Source organism: Phlebotomus argentipes, unplaced genomic scaffold (assembly GCF_947086385.1).
Source record: "Phlebotomus argentipes unplaced genomic scaffold, Phlebotomus argentipes genome assembly contig_5, whole genome shotgun sequence".
NCBI classification, from domain to species: domain Eukaryota; kingdom Metazoa; phylum Arthropoda; class Insecta; order Diptera; family Psychodidae; genus Phlebotomus; species Phlebotomus argentipes.
In genome coordinates, this window is record NW_026776165.1 from 6,176,117 (window position 1) to 6,191,234 (window position 15,118).

The 15,118-nt window shown below is 43.2% G+C and overlaps 1 protein-coding gene across 1 annotated transcript; it reads left to right on the top strand.

Annotated features, from left to right (window-relative positions):
• Positions 1 to 4,316: 4,316 nt before the first annotated feature.
• Positions 4,317 to 14,182, top strand: LOC132255881 (protein jim lovell-like). The gene is made up of 5 exons (XM_059752051.1): positions 4,317 to 4,406; positions 8,005 to 8,223; positions 9,064 to 10,312; positions 11,133 to 11,264; positions 13,419 to 14,182. The coding sequence occupies exons 1-5, from the start codon at positions 4,317 to 4,319 to the stop codon at positions 14,078 to 14,080; spliced, it is 2,352 nt and encodes a 783-aa protein (XP_059608034.1). The 3' UTR covers positions 14,081 to 14,182.
• The last annotated feature ends 936 nt before the right edge of the window (positions 14,183 to 15,118 follow it).

The following is a 15,118-nucleotide window of genomic DNA, read 5'->3' on the forward strand; positions in this document are numbered from 1 at the left end:
TTTTCTGCATATACACACTCTTCTTCTTCTTGTGTTTTTTCCTATGGGCGAAAACGCCTCCTTGGTCTGTAAAATATTTCATTTGTGTACAATCTCCTCGCGATGTGTTCTGTTTGACTGTGTTAGTACACTTGAGGAGAGTCGTAATGAAAAATATCAGAAAACGATATTCTTCATCGAAGGGTTTTCCATTCGTTGCGCGCAAAATATACAACACACAAAATGTGTGAGTGTTTTTGCTGCTGTGTTGACTCCTTTTTCCCATTTTCTGCGATGCTTCTCGTGGCCAGGACGCTGACTTAAGAGGCCCAGGTATGGGTTTTTTGGGTTGGGAGTGTGAGGGTGGAAAACACAAAAATTAAACGAATGAAGAAAACTCACGGCCACCAATACATGGCATGACACACAGACATGGGAAAATCCTAACCGTCCTTTCCCAGTGTGGAAAATCTTCCCAGAGAGCGATAAATATATTCACTCGCTCTCACAGACGCCAAACCCCTCGCGTAAAAATAAAACCTTTGTGTGTCGGAAAGAGATATGACAAATAATTAAGAAAGCGAAAGAATGTCAAGGGATGAAGACGGACGCGAGGGGTGTCGCGGGTTCGCGCAGGGATCTCAGGAGCGGCATGATGGCGGGGAAGGGCGCCCGAATGGAAATGCAAATCAACCTTCTTCAGGCCGCCCGGCCATCATCATCTATACATTTTTACTTACCATCTGACTAGGGTAGCGCTGCCGCTTGCTGACTACTCATCAAGCACTCTTGACGCAATTTGGGGGTGGATTTTGTCGTTGGAAATCGAATTTTGAATTCCCAACTGAGAAATCTCACTTTCTTGCACCCTGTAAAGTGGAACAGAGGCAAGAAACAATTCCAGCGAAACATTTCTTTGAGTTTAGACATTTAATGGCAACCATGTGGGCTTCTCTATTTTACTTTTTACCATTGAAAGGCTCATTATTTGAGCAATTTGCATTGATCAATCATTTGGCAGTGCTTAGAATCGACCAAGAAATATTCCCAGAAAACTGCGAACATTATCAGCGGCAAATTCGCAAGCGACTGACCTTGAGATGAGCTGATTGGGGCCCAATAACCGAACAGTTACCCTAATGCATTAATGTACAGTACACACGCGGAGCGGCCATATAGAACGTATACGAGTGCCGAAATGAAACACAAGAAAGTGAACCCAAACTCATGGCAGGGGGTGCGCGGCCGAGGCAAGATCTTGACGGGTTTTGGTGGGTGTTCGGCAGTGTGAGTTGCTCGAGGGGCGCAAGAAGTCACGTGGGTGGTGTGGGCGGAGGTTCTTTCCAATGTGGAAATTATAGAGCGCCAACTCAGAAAATTATTTGCATATGTAGATGTGCAATTATGAAATACATGAGTTATTTCATTTGTTTTTTGCCTCTTTTCTCTTCTTCTTTTTTTTAATCAATAAAATGCTACCCGCCACATTGTGCATATATAGCACACCATATAGCACACAAATAAAATGTACACACTTCCCCCCGCGCGCAATGGTGGGGATACAGTTTTGTTGTCCTTGTGATTTTTCATCTTTTTCAATTTTAATTAACATCAAGACTGCGAGAATTTCTCGTTCTTCCTCGCGCGCACTTCAGCAAATCAATGCGAACTCTCTACAGAAATCCAACCAATGCCTTGTGCGGTCGAGTGGGTGGGAGACCACCCTCTCCAAGAACTGCACAATCTTTTCTGCTCCATCGACGTCTCTTGAAAATATATGTACATGCTGGAGAGGTTCTTGAGGAGAACTGCAACATACGGAAGCAATATGTGGGGTGCTTCTGCCAGTTTTCATGCCCGACAAACCGCAGCATGATAAAATGTATGATTTTCTGTCAAGAGATGAAAACTCTGATAAAATATCACTATGGTGAATTATTGAATTTCGACATACATTAATATTTCACAGTGGTTGTGCTATATTGTCACCTTTGCCATCGGTTAGTGGTTTAACCCAGGAAATTCAGTGCGTCTCACGTGTAGAAATTGGGGAGAAGGTGAGAATATTCCATACAATCATAAGCATAATGAAGATGTTTTAAATTTTTCAAGGGTTTGTGCTCAAATTTCCATGCATTCTGGTGTATTTTACCGACAAACCGATTTTATTATTACCTGATATCATTCTTAACTTAAAGGCAATGATTATGAACAAAATCAACATTTTTACAGATCCTAAGATGAATGGAGAAAATTAGGAAAGGGATGATTGAAAGGAAATGCATTTCACTCATTGGAGAACTTTGAGCACATTCCCAATGTGTCTCATTACAGTAATATTAATGAGGAATCATCTGAAGTTTTATTATACGGACCTAAAAACAACGGACTTGAGAGCTGCTCGGGATACCAAACATTATCTTTATACAGCTATGAAGATCAGTGATATAATAGGGCATAAGAACCTAGTTTGCCACTAAGATAATAATCTGTCTCACGGTTGTTTATAAAATTATAATGTAGTCAATCCTTTTTCGGGATGCAAACGTTACAAATTATATTTATTAAGAATTTATCGCACAATTATTTGAATACAATTGGAGTTCACATAAATTCTACATGGCAAAACTCCTTGCAAATCTTTAAATTGCTGCGCAGGAAAACGAACGTTTTAAGTCGTGTGGAGATAATAATTGAATTTATGTATAAGAAAAAATTGTCATGGGTTGAACACAATTTATTCATCACGAGAGGGTTAGTTTTTCTGCAGATTCTTCAACCAGATGTGACGTACAAAATTTTACCTACAAAACCCTCATGCAGTGAAAGGGTTAGTGTTTTATTCAACCAACCATCTGCTTTATGCACAGGTAACCCACTTCCTGCCGGAGCCCTCTAATGTGTTAAGCTACGTTTGGCTTATTTTCTTGTCTAAATTCATCATGAATTTAGGTGTTCCAGAGACATTCAGCAGAGCGTCCTCGACGAAAGCAAAAGTTCATGCACAAATAAGCATATAATGTTGAAAACGCAGACTTTAAATGTCGATTGTGACTCACCTACAAACATCCTCGGGTTTCCGTTCTCTTTCATCCTGCTGTCTTCCTTCCCTACATTTGCCTCGGCGAATGTGGAGAATCATATGGTATTTGGGGGGTGTTTTTTTTCCCACCGAGGCATCGTGAAAGGGTGCACACACGCGGATGTGTGTGGAGATGGAGTGGGGCGCGATTGGGTGGGGAACGCCGTAATGGTCAGTGGAGGAATAAAAAGTATAAGGTGAAATCTGCAGGCCTCGTGGTGCGCAATGTGGACAATTGTTGCGGCTCAGTGTCACCCCCGACTTTGGGGGGTGGAAATCACCCCCCGTGGCGCACACTTTCCGCCACTCTGGCGCGCCCGAGAGTGCACGAGGAGCGATTCTTCCCTTCACTTCAATACTGTCCACCTCACGGTGGACCTCTTCGTCCACGGCTCCCGGCATTCAGCGCGATAATCGCTTTTCCGTGCGTCTCTCTTCCACGTGGAGCACCCCAAAAACACAGTTTTCAGCTAATATTTGCTGATTCCTGCGGTCAGTGAACAGTGCGATTGTTTTGTGTGGTTTTTGCAAGGGACGGAAAAACATCTCCAACACATTTTCCATGCATGACCACAGAAGGGTATGTCCCACGTGCGTGTGTATGTGTGTCGAGAGCCCGAGAAGAAGATATGAAATGTTGCCGAGGGTGGCTTTTGGGGCTCCGCTTCCCACCCACCATCGCGGGAAAAGAGACAAAACACTGCACGGCCGTTGGTGCTTGGTATTTAAAATCGCTCCTATACGGGAGCCTCTGATGGGGGGGTGTGAGGGTGACTTAAGGAGCGCCTTCCTCCGCGAACGCGAAAGAGAGAAAAACACTCGAGCATATAAGATATTTTTGCATGGCACGAATTAAAATCCCTCTCGTGCTTCACCCCGTCTTTCATCTCACTCACGCCGTGCCCCCACCCCCTGCGAAGACGGGTTGATGAGTGGGCGCGGGGTGGCGACTCCGTCCTCTGGGCATCTCCCTCGCGTCCCATATGCCGAGCACGTGATGATGCGAGATGCCATGCCACATGACAGGCGCTGGGGTGGGTGGCGTTTTCTTCCAACTGTAAGGGTTTATCCTTCTACACATTGCGTCCATCGTGAGACGTTTTTTCTCGCTCTAGCATTCATTTGGGCACCCCCCACCCACCCCTTGACACTCGCAATTTTATAATTTCTCTCTGTCTCTCCCCACCCGCCCGGCCAAGTGGGTGGGGGACGCATGCGCCGCGGCGGGAGGAAAGACGGAAAAACAGAGGGAAGAATGCTAAAAAACGGAGTGAAGGAGATGCACGAAGCCACTGCCCCTCCGACTGAGGCTCTCTCTCACTCTGTTCCGCCACTTGAGTCTTGGGTAGGTCGGTCTTGCTCATGGCCAGCGTCTCAAATGAGTTGAGAAAAGAGGGGAATTTTTCTGGATCTCCACTCCGGGGGGTGCAAAAACCACGCGCCAATACTTAAGATGAGGTAAACCAGAGGAATATTGCGCTAGCGAGAGCAGGGATTGCAAGAGACACCAACAGGCATTAAAAATATGATGAGTGAATTCGTGTTCAATGGTCATGAGAATATTGAAAATATTTTATCATATGCACAATTCAAACAAACTGTTTGTCCATCCATTTCTTCCGGTGCAAGACTTAAATTCAAACCTTTTGTAGTAATGAGCAAACTTAAGAGAAACGATAGGCTAAATATGCCTTAAATACCCTTAGTGATTAATAAACTGAAGGAAAACTTGTTTCTGCTTATTACTCTTTGACTATCACTTCTTTCGCCTATAGGTTTGTTGTTAAATCCTCAATGTAAGGATAGAATAAAGCCGTATAATCTATTTAAATCCTCAATATTCCTCTTCCGTGAAAGATGGTTGGAGAGTGAAAACCAAGCTGTCTGCTTTATCAGCTTGCATTCCATAATCTTCCCCATAAGAATCATTAGCGAGGAGTGTTTCAATGTTTCGCGCTCCCCAGTGGTTCTCGCTCGATTCTGGCACATCCAGCCCCCGTTCGATTGCGGGGAGCAAGAAGTCCCCACTCGAGTGTGGCACGGGGCGCGAGGGGAGGTGGTTTTTAAGGAAATGGAGTGAGCGACGCGTATAAGATTTGTGTGTGTCCTCACCCCCTAATCGGATTCATTAACAGGAGAGCGCCGAGGGGTGGCGGTCACACATATATGTGGCGGAGGGGATGATGGAGGGGAAGAGGCGCTCTACCTAATAATGTCTTCTGTACATCTCACGGTCTCTCTCTCTATTTTTCAATCATACAACGGCTGTGCTTGGGGGTGTGGGGCTGTGTGAGTGAGAGGTGGCCTTTTTTCTCCTCTCGCTCGCAGCGGAGTGGCAACAAAATAAACACACGGAGAGCCGAAGGAGGTAAGGGACTGCTGGGCTGGGGTTATGTGGCACACTCACACACGCGCACGTCGGGCAGATAATGAAGAGGCCCCGCGTGGGGGTGGGTGGCCCGGGTGGCCGGGCACACTGGTGATTCCCATTGGAACACACACGCGGAGGAGAACAACAAGGCGCAAAGGGATGGCGGCAAGTGGAAAGTGTAGCCCTTACCTCGCCCGTACATTCGTACAACACATACACGCGCGGGGGTGGCTATAAGAAAATGTGGAGTGTGTCGCGGGTGTGGGGCGGGTGGGCGGCGAGGGAAGAGCGCCGCGTGGTGTGGGTGTTGTGTTGGGTAAAAATGAGAAGACGCGCGGAGGGTGTGTGGAAGAGAGATATGAGTATGTGTATTGCCTTCCACATATTAGCATAAAATACAATCAAGTGTGATATACGGCGAGTGGCTCGGGCAAATGCTGAGGAATAGTTGAAGTCAGCTCTCCTCAATCCTAAGACGTCGGCGAGGCGCTCGGTGGTTCGCACATATTCAAAATTCAAAATCAACCTCAAATCAACCACCGCGCGCGGTCCAGCATCAATTTCTATTTTTCGGCACAACACTTTGGCGCTCTTTTTTTGCTGACAAACAACCAATCATACTTTAACGTGACTTTTCTTCTCGCGGATCAGTGAAAGTCCATCCTCACAATTCACAATAGTTGAGAATCTTCCCTCCAAAGAATTAAAAAAAAAACATAAACTCAAGGAAAAAAAAACATAGGATAAGGAGAAATCGACAGAAGCTTTTGCGTGTGTGAAGGAATATCGTGAAAATTTGTACTCTTGTCGAAGTGGTAGAATAAGGAAAAATAAAATGTTTGTGGCAAGAAGTGAAATTCAGTGTTTGTCATGTGTGAAAAGCATGGGAAAATCTCAGTGAAATTGCCGTGCGTGTGTGAAAAACAGCTGATTGTATGCTAGTTTCCTCAACTTTTCGCCACTTTTCCATCAAGTGTGTTGCTGCACACCTTTTGTGAAAGGAAGCACATAGTGCCACTCCGAGGTGAAAAAGAACTCTCACCCATGTGCTAAAAGTGTACTGAAGGTGAGAAGCGTGATATAAACATACCACAAACATTCAATTCAGAGCCAGACAGGATTTCAATCCCGGATCCCGAAAGGAGCGGGATTAAGTGAACAATTAATTGAGGTGGAAACAACAATTTGGATCTGAGTAAGTGTCCCCAGTTCCACCCTTTCTTCACCAACCCCAAAATCGTGTGTGGTGTGCTTCGAGTGTGCGGAAACCGACGGCAGAAGACACAGTAAATTGTACTAATTAAACAGTGTAATCGCAAATTCGAGAAGCCCCACACACAAATCATAATCTATTTGCATACAGTTATTTAATTTTGGGGAATATCTTCAACCCCTTTCACTCGTCTGAGACGCACGGTGCTTTTTCAATGGGAATGAAGTGCCACGGCGTTACATATTTAATTGTGGGAACTCCTTGATGTTTGCCAGACATCCTGAGTGCACGGATTTTCACATGACTCCCCAAGATTAACTATTGTGAGAAACACTTATGAAGAATCTCACAGAAGAGCGCAGATAATGTGCATTGTTCACTGTTTCTTCCAGTTACAAAAAGGATTTTAAAAAGAAACTTGTGAGAATTCATCACTGTTTAGTGTGCAGAAAGAAAATCAAAAATGTTAATTAAATTCATCCAATTACTTAATAATCATGCTAAGACTTTTTAGACTTTTTATGTTTGCAAAAAGGGTAAAACATCGTCAGTTGACCCTATAGCTTTTTTGAGAAAAAAAAATCATTCCTGGATTTTGATAGAAAATCAAAACTTATAAAAAAAATTGTTTGAGTACATAGATAACCATACAATCGAATAGAGGTATTCAAACTTCAACTGTTTAATGATGATTCAATCAGAATTCAATAACTAAAGGTGTCAAGAATAAATAATCAGGACGATTACGTATCAAATATGAATAAAGAAAATTTCATTTTCTATGTGGTAAACAAACTCAATTCTAATACATCTGTTAAAATTTTCTGCATAAGAATCCTGGGTAAAATTGCATGTCCTAAATTAAATTTACACTTATTTCTTCCTCAAGATGCTCCAAAGTCTCAATATTGTGACCTCAACAATATGGATTCATTTTAAATTTAAGAACTAAATTTTCTACAATGACTTTTATATATTTATTTACAAATAAATCAATTATTTGTCTGAACACATGAAAAATCCATATATTTTCAAAAAACCACTAAAAATGAAAGTGAGTTTCAATAATTCTGTCATAGATTTTGCAGAAAAAATTGAAAATAAGAATATTTTTTAGGGTGAAGCAACAGAAAATGCTTTCACAGGGACTTTCCAACAATCATTCACCATTAGAAACAATAGAAGGGACTACGAAATGTTCAGTGGAACATCTTCTGTTGCTCAGGGATGAATTAAAAAAAAAACCTGTGGAAACTTTTGTGGGAAAATCTGAAAAGCTTTATCGCTCTGATGCCTCTGATGTGACAATGGAAAGCATGATTTCTCAATGAGATGGGAAACTATGAATCGCAACAAAAGGCGGAAAGAGAATTTGAGCTTTGCACTCGCAGGGATGAGCGAGAGCTGGGTCCATTGAGGGGAAGCATTGTCCTTGCATCCATGCGATTGTCCTTCTCTCGCTCCCCCTTCGCGATGTCCGCTGCACTTGAGCGCGCTGGAGTGCAAAAGGGGAAAAAGGTACGCGCGAGCAAAACAACACAGCAATTGGCACAACAGATGACAAAGGTGGATGAATGGGTGAGAATTCCGAGTTACCACATCTGCGATGGCCAGAGAGAAAGAGAGTCGTTCTGGGCGCGGCGACACTCATTAGAGGGCGGAGCAGCTATTAGTAAAAAAATAAATAAATATCGATCAGCAGTTGGATGGATGGAAACATCAAGCAAATCCCCACAAATGCAATCCACAGATGAAAATGTTGTGCATTGTATTGTGGCCACCCCCAGCCTTGCGCTTTTCCTGCGGTTTCGCTGGGAAATTCGCGGTGTTTGCCCGACATACTCCACTGCATTCTTTTCTACGTGGTCAGGAATTATGTCTTGCACAGTTCTTGACTTAGGAATGGTAGAAAAATTACAATAAATCCTCTCATTGCTTCGTATGGTTTTACATTGACAAATACAATTCAAACTGCACCTGAATTCTATCGGACAAATAGTTTTCTTCAATATTTCCACGAAATACCTTTTTATTGCTTTCTTACTTCGTTTCAATGTTTCTTAAAATGTAGGATTGCAAAGTCAGTTTGAATCATTTCAATTTTTAAATGTAAACTTAATGCTTTCATTTCTTGGATTCCCCACTAAGTTATATTTTATGTGTCTTTATTCTTGATTTAGACACTTATAATGTAGAAGAAGGCGGTCTTATCAATGTTCTTTTCCCGCTAAACATTAGTTCATTTGTGATTTAAAATGTAAACTCAAATTTCCTTGTGATTTTTGCAATCTTTTGCCTTTATCCGCGAGACTTTTCAATTACTTTCATCTTTCCAGCTTATCTAACCAATCTGAAAAGTCTGTCGGAAGATATTTAGAGACCCTTTAATATCCATAACGTCTTTATCCGTTGTTTCAGGTGAATCTCGAGGAGATTTCTGATGGCATTAGAGTTGTAAATCGCCAAAGCACAATGAATTCCGAAGAATTGTACAGTCTCCGGTGGAACAACCACCACAGCCACATGGTGCACGCATTCAATGCCCTGCTGCAGACCAAGACCCTCGTGGACGTGACACTGGTGTGCGCCGAGACGAGCATCCGGGCGCACAAGGTGGTCCTGTCGGCGTGCTCGCCCTTCTTCCAGCGCGTCTTCGCCGATACACCATGCAAGCATCCCGTGATCGTGCTCAAGGACTTCAATGGCTGGATCGTGCAGGCCATCATCGATTTCATGTACCGCGGTGAGATTCGCGTGTCCAAGACTCACGTACAGACGCTCATTCAGGCCGGAGAGTCGCTCCAAATCCGCGGCTTGGCGGACTTCAGTGTGTCCGACAGCTTTCCAATTCTCTTCGCCACGACGCCCGAGGATCTGGATATGGCAACAGACACTTCCACAATTCTCTCACCCGCCAGCCCGGAATCCGTGTCCAGTCGCAACACGGGACAGTTGCACAAGCTGCTCATCTCTCCGCACAGCTTCCTGGATTCCGCGGACAACATGCAGAACTCTGACGTGTACGCCACGAATTTGCCCAGGAGGAAGCAAGCGCGTCCCCGGAGACGCTCAGGAGACGATCCAGCACCGCAGGACCTGAGCCAGAAGATGCTGGTGTTGGATCCTCTGCAGTGTCGCTTGAATGCCGAAAAGGCGGACGCTGAGAAGCCGTCAGAGAACCACCAAGCGATCAATAACTCCCGCAATGACTCGCCAGAGCGACCGGATGCACCTGAGAATCTCTGCACGCGATCCACCACGCCACCATCGTCAAATGAGGATCGCAGTGGCGAAGAGGAGCAGAAGCGCGACAACAACAATGGAATCCTCTTCAACCTGAAGGATCTCAATTCGTGGAGTCAGTCACCGTTCGCCAAGTGCTGCCAGATGCTGCCCAATCATCTGCCCGGCCACGGCATGATGATGCAGACACCAGAATCACCCCCAGGACCGCCAGACTCCGTGGAGCCCGAAGAGAGTGCCAATGAGAAGATGGACGAGGGCCCACCGGACGGGGACGGGATGCCAGCGTCGCCCAGGAACCCATCCACTGGCACACCATCGGCTGTGAAATTCGAGGAGCAGAATGGATCGATCCTCCCGTCTGCAGCACTGCCCTTCCCGCGAATCTCTTCGGTGTCGCAGCTCTCCTTCAGTCCGCCCCACAGTGAGTTTCACTTTTTTCCCCCAAAAAGCACTTTCACCCGAAATTCCAGGTGTGCATGCTAATTAGGAGTCCTGGCAATTAAGAAACAATTTCAGGGATTCTTTTTTACATCTTTTGCGAAATTTCCAATGTTACTTTAGCGGAAATTACACAGTGTCTCTATCCAGATGTCTTTATTGGCGATCAAGGTCTTGATATATGCTTTCAAATTCAGGTCTTTTTGACCTTTTATTGGTTCTGAAGCACTTTCTTCTCACTCATAAATAAACTTGAGATTGGATTTCTAGGAAATTGCCAATCAATTTTCACACGCACGAGTCTTGCAAGTTTTGAAAACAGAAACAAACAATGAAATCTCTAAGAAAATACTTCAGATGAGAAGAATTGAACAAGTTTTGTGCTGCTATTTACCACTCTGTATGTGTATTTACCTCTTCAAAATGCTAAAGCAAAGGATTACACTTTCTTTCTCCGTATACTAAATGAAAATGAGAAACTGGAAAAATGAATAATTAAAATTAAATGAATTATATTCATTTTTCTGCAATATTCTGTATATTGACATATTAAAGACTCACAAAGTGCTAATTGCTTTAACCTCGAGGTGAAGATAAGATGCTGACCTGATTAAGCCAACAAAGAATGTTGGTCGCATCTTTATTTTTCCTCTCCATCGTCAATTAAGCATCTGGGTTGGTTGATGTTGTGCCAAATCGCTAATCAGCGATAATAGGATTAAGCTGAGCTTGAGCAAAGAGTCTGTGACAGAATTTCCGCGGAGTTTCCTGAGTCCAAAGTTCGCCTATTCCATTTTTTGTAGTTTTCGGCATGGAAGCGCCGCCGCTGGGCCTCTTCCAGCACGCCGCCGAGTCATCGAGGCTGTACGGCTCACCAATGCCAGTGGATCAGCGTAATCTGCACAGCAATCCGCCGAAATTCCTCAAGAAGAAATGTAAGTCATGTCTCAGGTTATTTATGCCCACCTTAAAAGCACTAATTAGCAATTCTGCATGATTCCCCGTGATTAGTGTCCATCAAATATTCACGAAGGAAATCTGCGTGCCGAAACAGAAGTATAATTGAAATTAATTGATGCTGATGAGATTTTAACACGATTTCACGTGGACTTTTGCGAAAACTTCTCATGGTGAAAAAAAAAACCTTGTGAAATTGCTGGCCGTTTAAGTGCATTCGTCCATTAATTCGGCACGATTTAGAGAGAAAAGAATAAGAGACCGTTAAGGAGTTGAAGTTTAGTGATAATTCTTGTGATTTGTCTCCTCTTCTCGGAGTCATCTGTTCATGATTTGTGGCCACGAAGGCAAGAGAACTTTTATAGGTGTTCTCGGGAAAGATCATAAAAAGACGTTACAAGATCGAGAAGATCTGGACTCAAGTGCACAACTCAAATATCCGATAAAACTGTGTGCTCATTAGGAATGGTTATAGCTTCCTCGCGAGTATCTTTCTTTTCCAATTTATGATCACAAATCTCAATGGTGTATCGCTTAGGGAAATTTTATGGGACACTTGTCGTGCTGATAACTTGTTAATTTGTGCATAAATATTTTTGTCAGATCACTAGTTAACCACAAATAACACATTTCTGCATTTTTCACATTTCTTTGAGGGCAGATTGTAGGAAAAAGCGTGAAACATTCACAAAAGAAATCCAAAAGTCGGCATGTTTAGCATGTAAAGTGTTACTTTCTCACAGTTTCTGGGTTTATTTATTTTATCAAATTCGATTAACATGATCTGAAATAGATAATAATTGAAGACACAGCGTGTTGAGTTTGAGAAAAATCGATCTCTTTCTAATGTCAAAGACACATTAAAAGGGAAAAAGAATCCAGAATAACTATTTATCCATGCGTAGTCAATAGAAGACGGAGAAATATGAATTAGAATTACCTATGCTTCAAATAAACAATATACGTCCCATCTAGAGTTAATTAGGCATAAATTAGTTATCATAAAACCGCATGAAGTATAAGGAGTATTCAGAGAATATTCACTCAATATTGGCGTTATTGAATGCCTTGCATGACGTGAAAATGTTATTAATTCACGTGACAAACTTATTTAACTCTAGCAACATCGATTCATTTACTCGTAACTCATTTAGTAAATGACAAATTATGAGAATATAGTGGCGGAAATAAAGGCAACGTCGCAATGCTATTTACCTTCGATTTTTGACGCATCGCCATAAGAAATCCCCAATATTCAATCCCTTAATTATAAGAAAATCTGATTGTGCGATACTTTTGACTTTTCCAGCAAACTCATCAATTCCCTTTTTAATTAATTTTCCCGATGAACTCTCGAGCTGAGATGTATCACTTTTTTTCTCTCTCTCTCGTCATTAAGGCGCGCTGGATTTAAAAGTTGAGATGCGAAACGGAAGAAAAAAATAATAATGGAAATTATCATAATTCTTGCTTCATTGGAAGGCAAAATTAACAACTTCATTAAAAGCAATTTAAGAAAAAGAAATGGACGCACACAGATAAGGACATTCTCGGGGAAAATAAGGAAGTGTGAGACTTGGAAAAATCAATTTGATAAACTCAAAAGATGCTCATGTTGTTCGTTTCTCTTTCTTGGCAACGGCACGACAGCAAATTCACTATATAATTTCCCTCCTTTTCGTATCGGAATTGTTAACAAGGAGACATTAATTGCATGTTCAAAGCATAGTAGTTGAAAGCTTCCGCAAAGCTTCGATGATACTTTAAAATGGGACGTGATAATTGGATACAGTTGATGGAATCTATTGCATTGAGGAAAACCGCATAAGATGTTCTTGTGAGAAAACAGGAGAATTGTGTGCAGAAATTTATAGTGTTTTTACTAATCCAACTAATTTGTCAAGAGTAAGAATTCGCTGAACGTCTACATCCCAATGTTTTACGGATAGAATTATGTTAAACACAATTTTCAATTAAAATTATACTTATATTTGCTCGAGATTCCGTTCAGTTGTCTTAGGCGATTTTAAGGGGAGAAAGTGCTGAAGATGGCCATAAATTGGTTGCCGTCGGTAAAAGTGATTCTCAAGGAATCTTCTCTTTTTCTCTCCCTTCAATCTGCGACTGAGCAGTGGCTCGACCCAAAGGTCAACACTCGGCGCCTCGAGGCGGCCCGCCGAGGTCGTGGACCAACGCTGAACTCACGGAGGCGCTGCAGCACGTGTGGAACAAGAAGATGACCACGAGTCAGGCGTCCCGCATATTCGGCATTCCCTACAATTCGCTCCTCATGTACGTGCGCGGTAAGTACGGCAAGAGCCTGAAGTTGGAGAAGCTGCGGAAGGACTGCATCAGTGGGCCACCCATTGAGCTGCTCACGATGGGCATCTGCGGGAACAACAACAACAGCTCCAAGAAGGCCAACCAGAACGCCAACAATCAGTCAGAGCAGGCTAACGGCACCAAAGACTGCGGCGGCTCATCGAATGGCGGCACACTGCTGAAGATTCCCCCGCCGCCGGGCAGCGGCAGTGGCTCACCGCTGCCGCCGGATCCCGAATTGGCAGCAGCGGCCGCCGCGGCTGCCGCAGTCTCCCACCCAAATCTCATGTTCGGCTCCTTCTCGCCGGCCTTCTATCCCGACTTCTCCAGCGCATTTCCCGGACTTCCGCTCTCCATGCTGAATTTACTGCCTCCACCGCCGCCACCGCCCTCGGACGACGCCAAAACGCCGCCGCCAGCCACGCAGTTCAATCACCAGCACGAGCCCAAAGAGCTGCTCGAGCGCCATTGACAGGAGCAGCACCACAAGATCATGGCTCTGTCCGAGAATGCCCTCAAGATGATGTAACTAGCGCTAAATCCCCTCCTGAGCTGAATCACACCTGAATTTTAGGGGGCGGCGGGGAACTTTAGAAATTGACGGCGACTCTTGAGATACTGGAATTGAGGAGTGAAGTGATTATTTGAAATAGTGCAATACGAATGTGAATTCTAGACAGTTTACTTATGCTTCGTCAAGGGGTGTTGAGCTGCTTCTAGACTTCATTACATCCGCCAGAATTCATATGCATTGTTGAAACATAGAACTTTGCAAGAATTCTTAAATTTTCATGCTTTTCCACTCACGAACAGTTCAACTTCTCTTACCTTAAGAGACGCGATCTGAACATTGACTTGTTCATCACCCCTCGGCGAACCAGGAAAAATCAAATGGCAAAGAAAACGCTCTTGAATCGTTCAACGCTCAGCGTGTTCTTTCATTTATTGTGTGATATTTTTTAATGTTTTTTTTGGGAGAGCTTTTACGAAGCTCATGCACTTTTTTTTCTTCAGTTCCGCGTCTTCATTATTAACCAGCCATCCATTAATGTTGAACAGGAATGTTGTGCGGAACCAATTCCACAAATTTCCCATCTTCCTCCCCTTGGCTATTTACCGTGTGGGTGATTCAAAAGACTGCGATATTTTCTCCATGTTTTATTCAACTCTTTCTTCCACCGCGACAAAAGATAGCATTTTGCGAGAAGAACTCTTTCTCCTCCTGGAAAGGTTTTTTTTCTTGTGCTGGTGCAAAAGGATGAAAGACAGTGCAATTTAGTTCTGGGAAGAATATATTGAGGAACATAAAGGTGTGAAAGTAGTGAAGAAATTAATGCCGAAGAATACAAAAGAAAGGAATTCATTTAATATAATCTATTGATGTGAGTTATTAAATGATATCACGTAGAGAGACAAATCAAGTATTACAAATGAAAAAAAAGTGTATAAAAATTAAGATGAATTTAAAAAAAAAAAAAGTGTTGTATATTATTTGTACAGTTAATGTATT

Coding starts and splice junctions, on each gene's coding strand:
- LOC132255881 (XM_059752051.1), top strand. CDS start 4,317: ATGCTAAAAAACGGAGTGAAGGAGATGCACGAAGCCACTGCCCCTCCG. Junction 4,407..8,004: donor TTCCGCCACTTGAGTCTTGG/GTAGGTCGGTCT, acceptor TCGCAACAAAAG/GCGGAAAGAGAATTTGAGCT. Junction 11,265..13,418: donor GAAATTCCTCAAGAAGAAAT/GTAAGTCATGTC, acceptor GCGACTGAGCAG/TGGCTCGACCCAAAGGTCAA.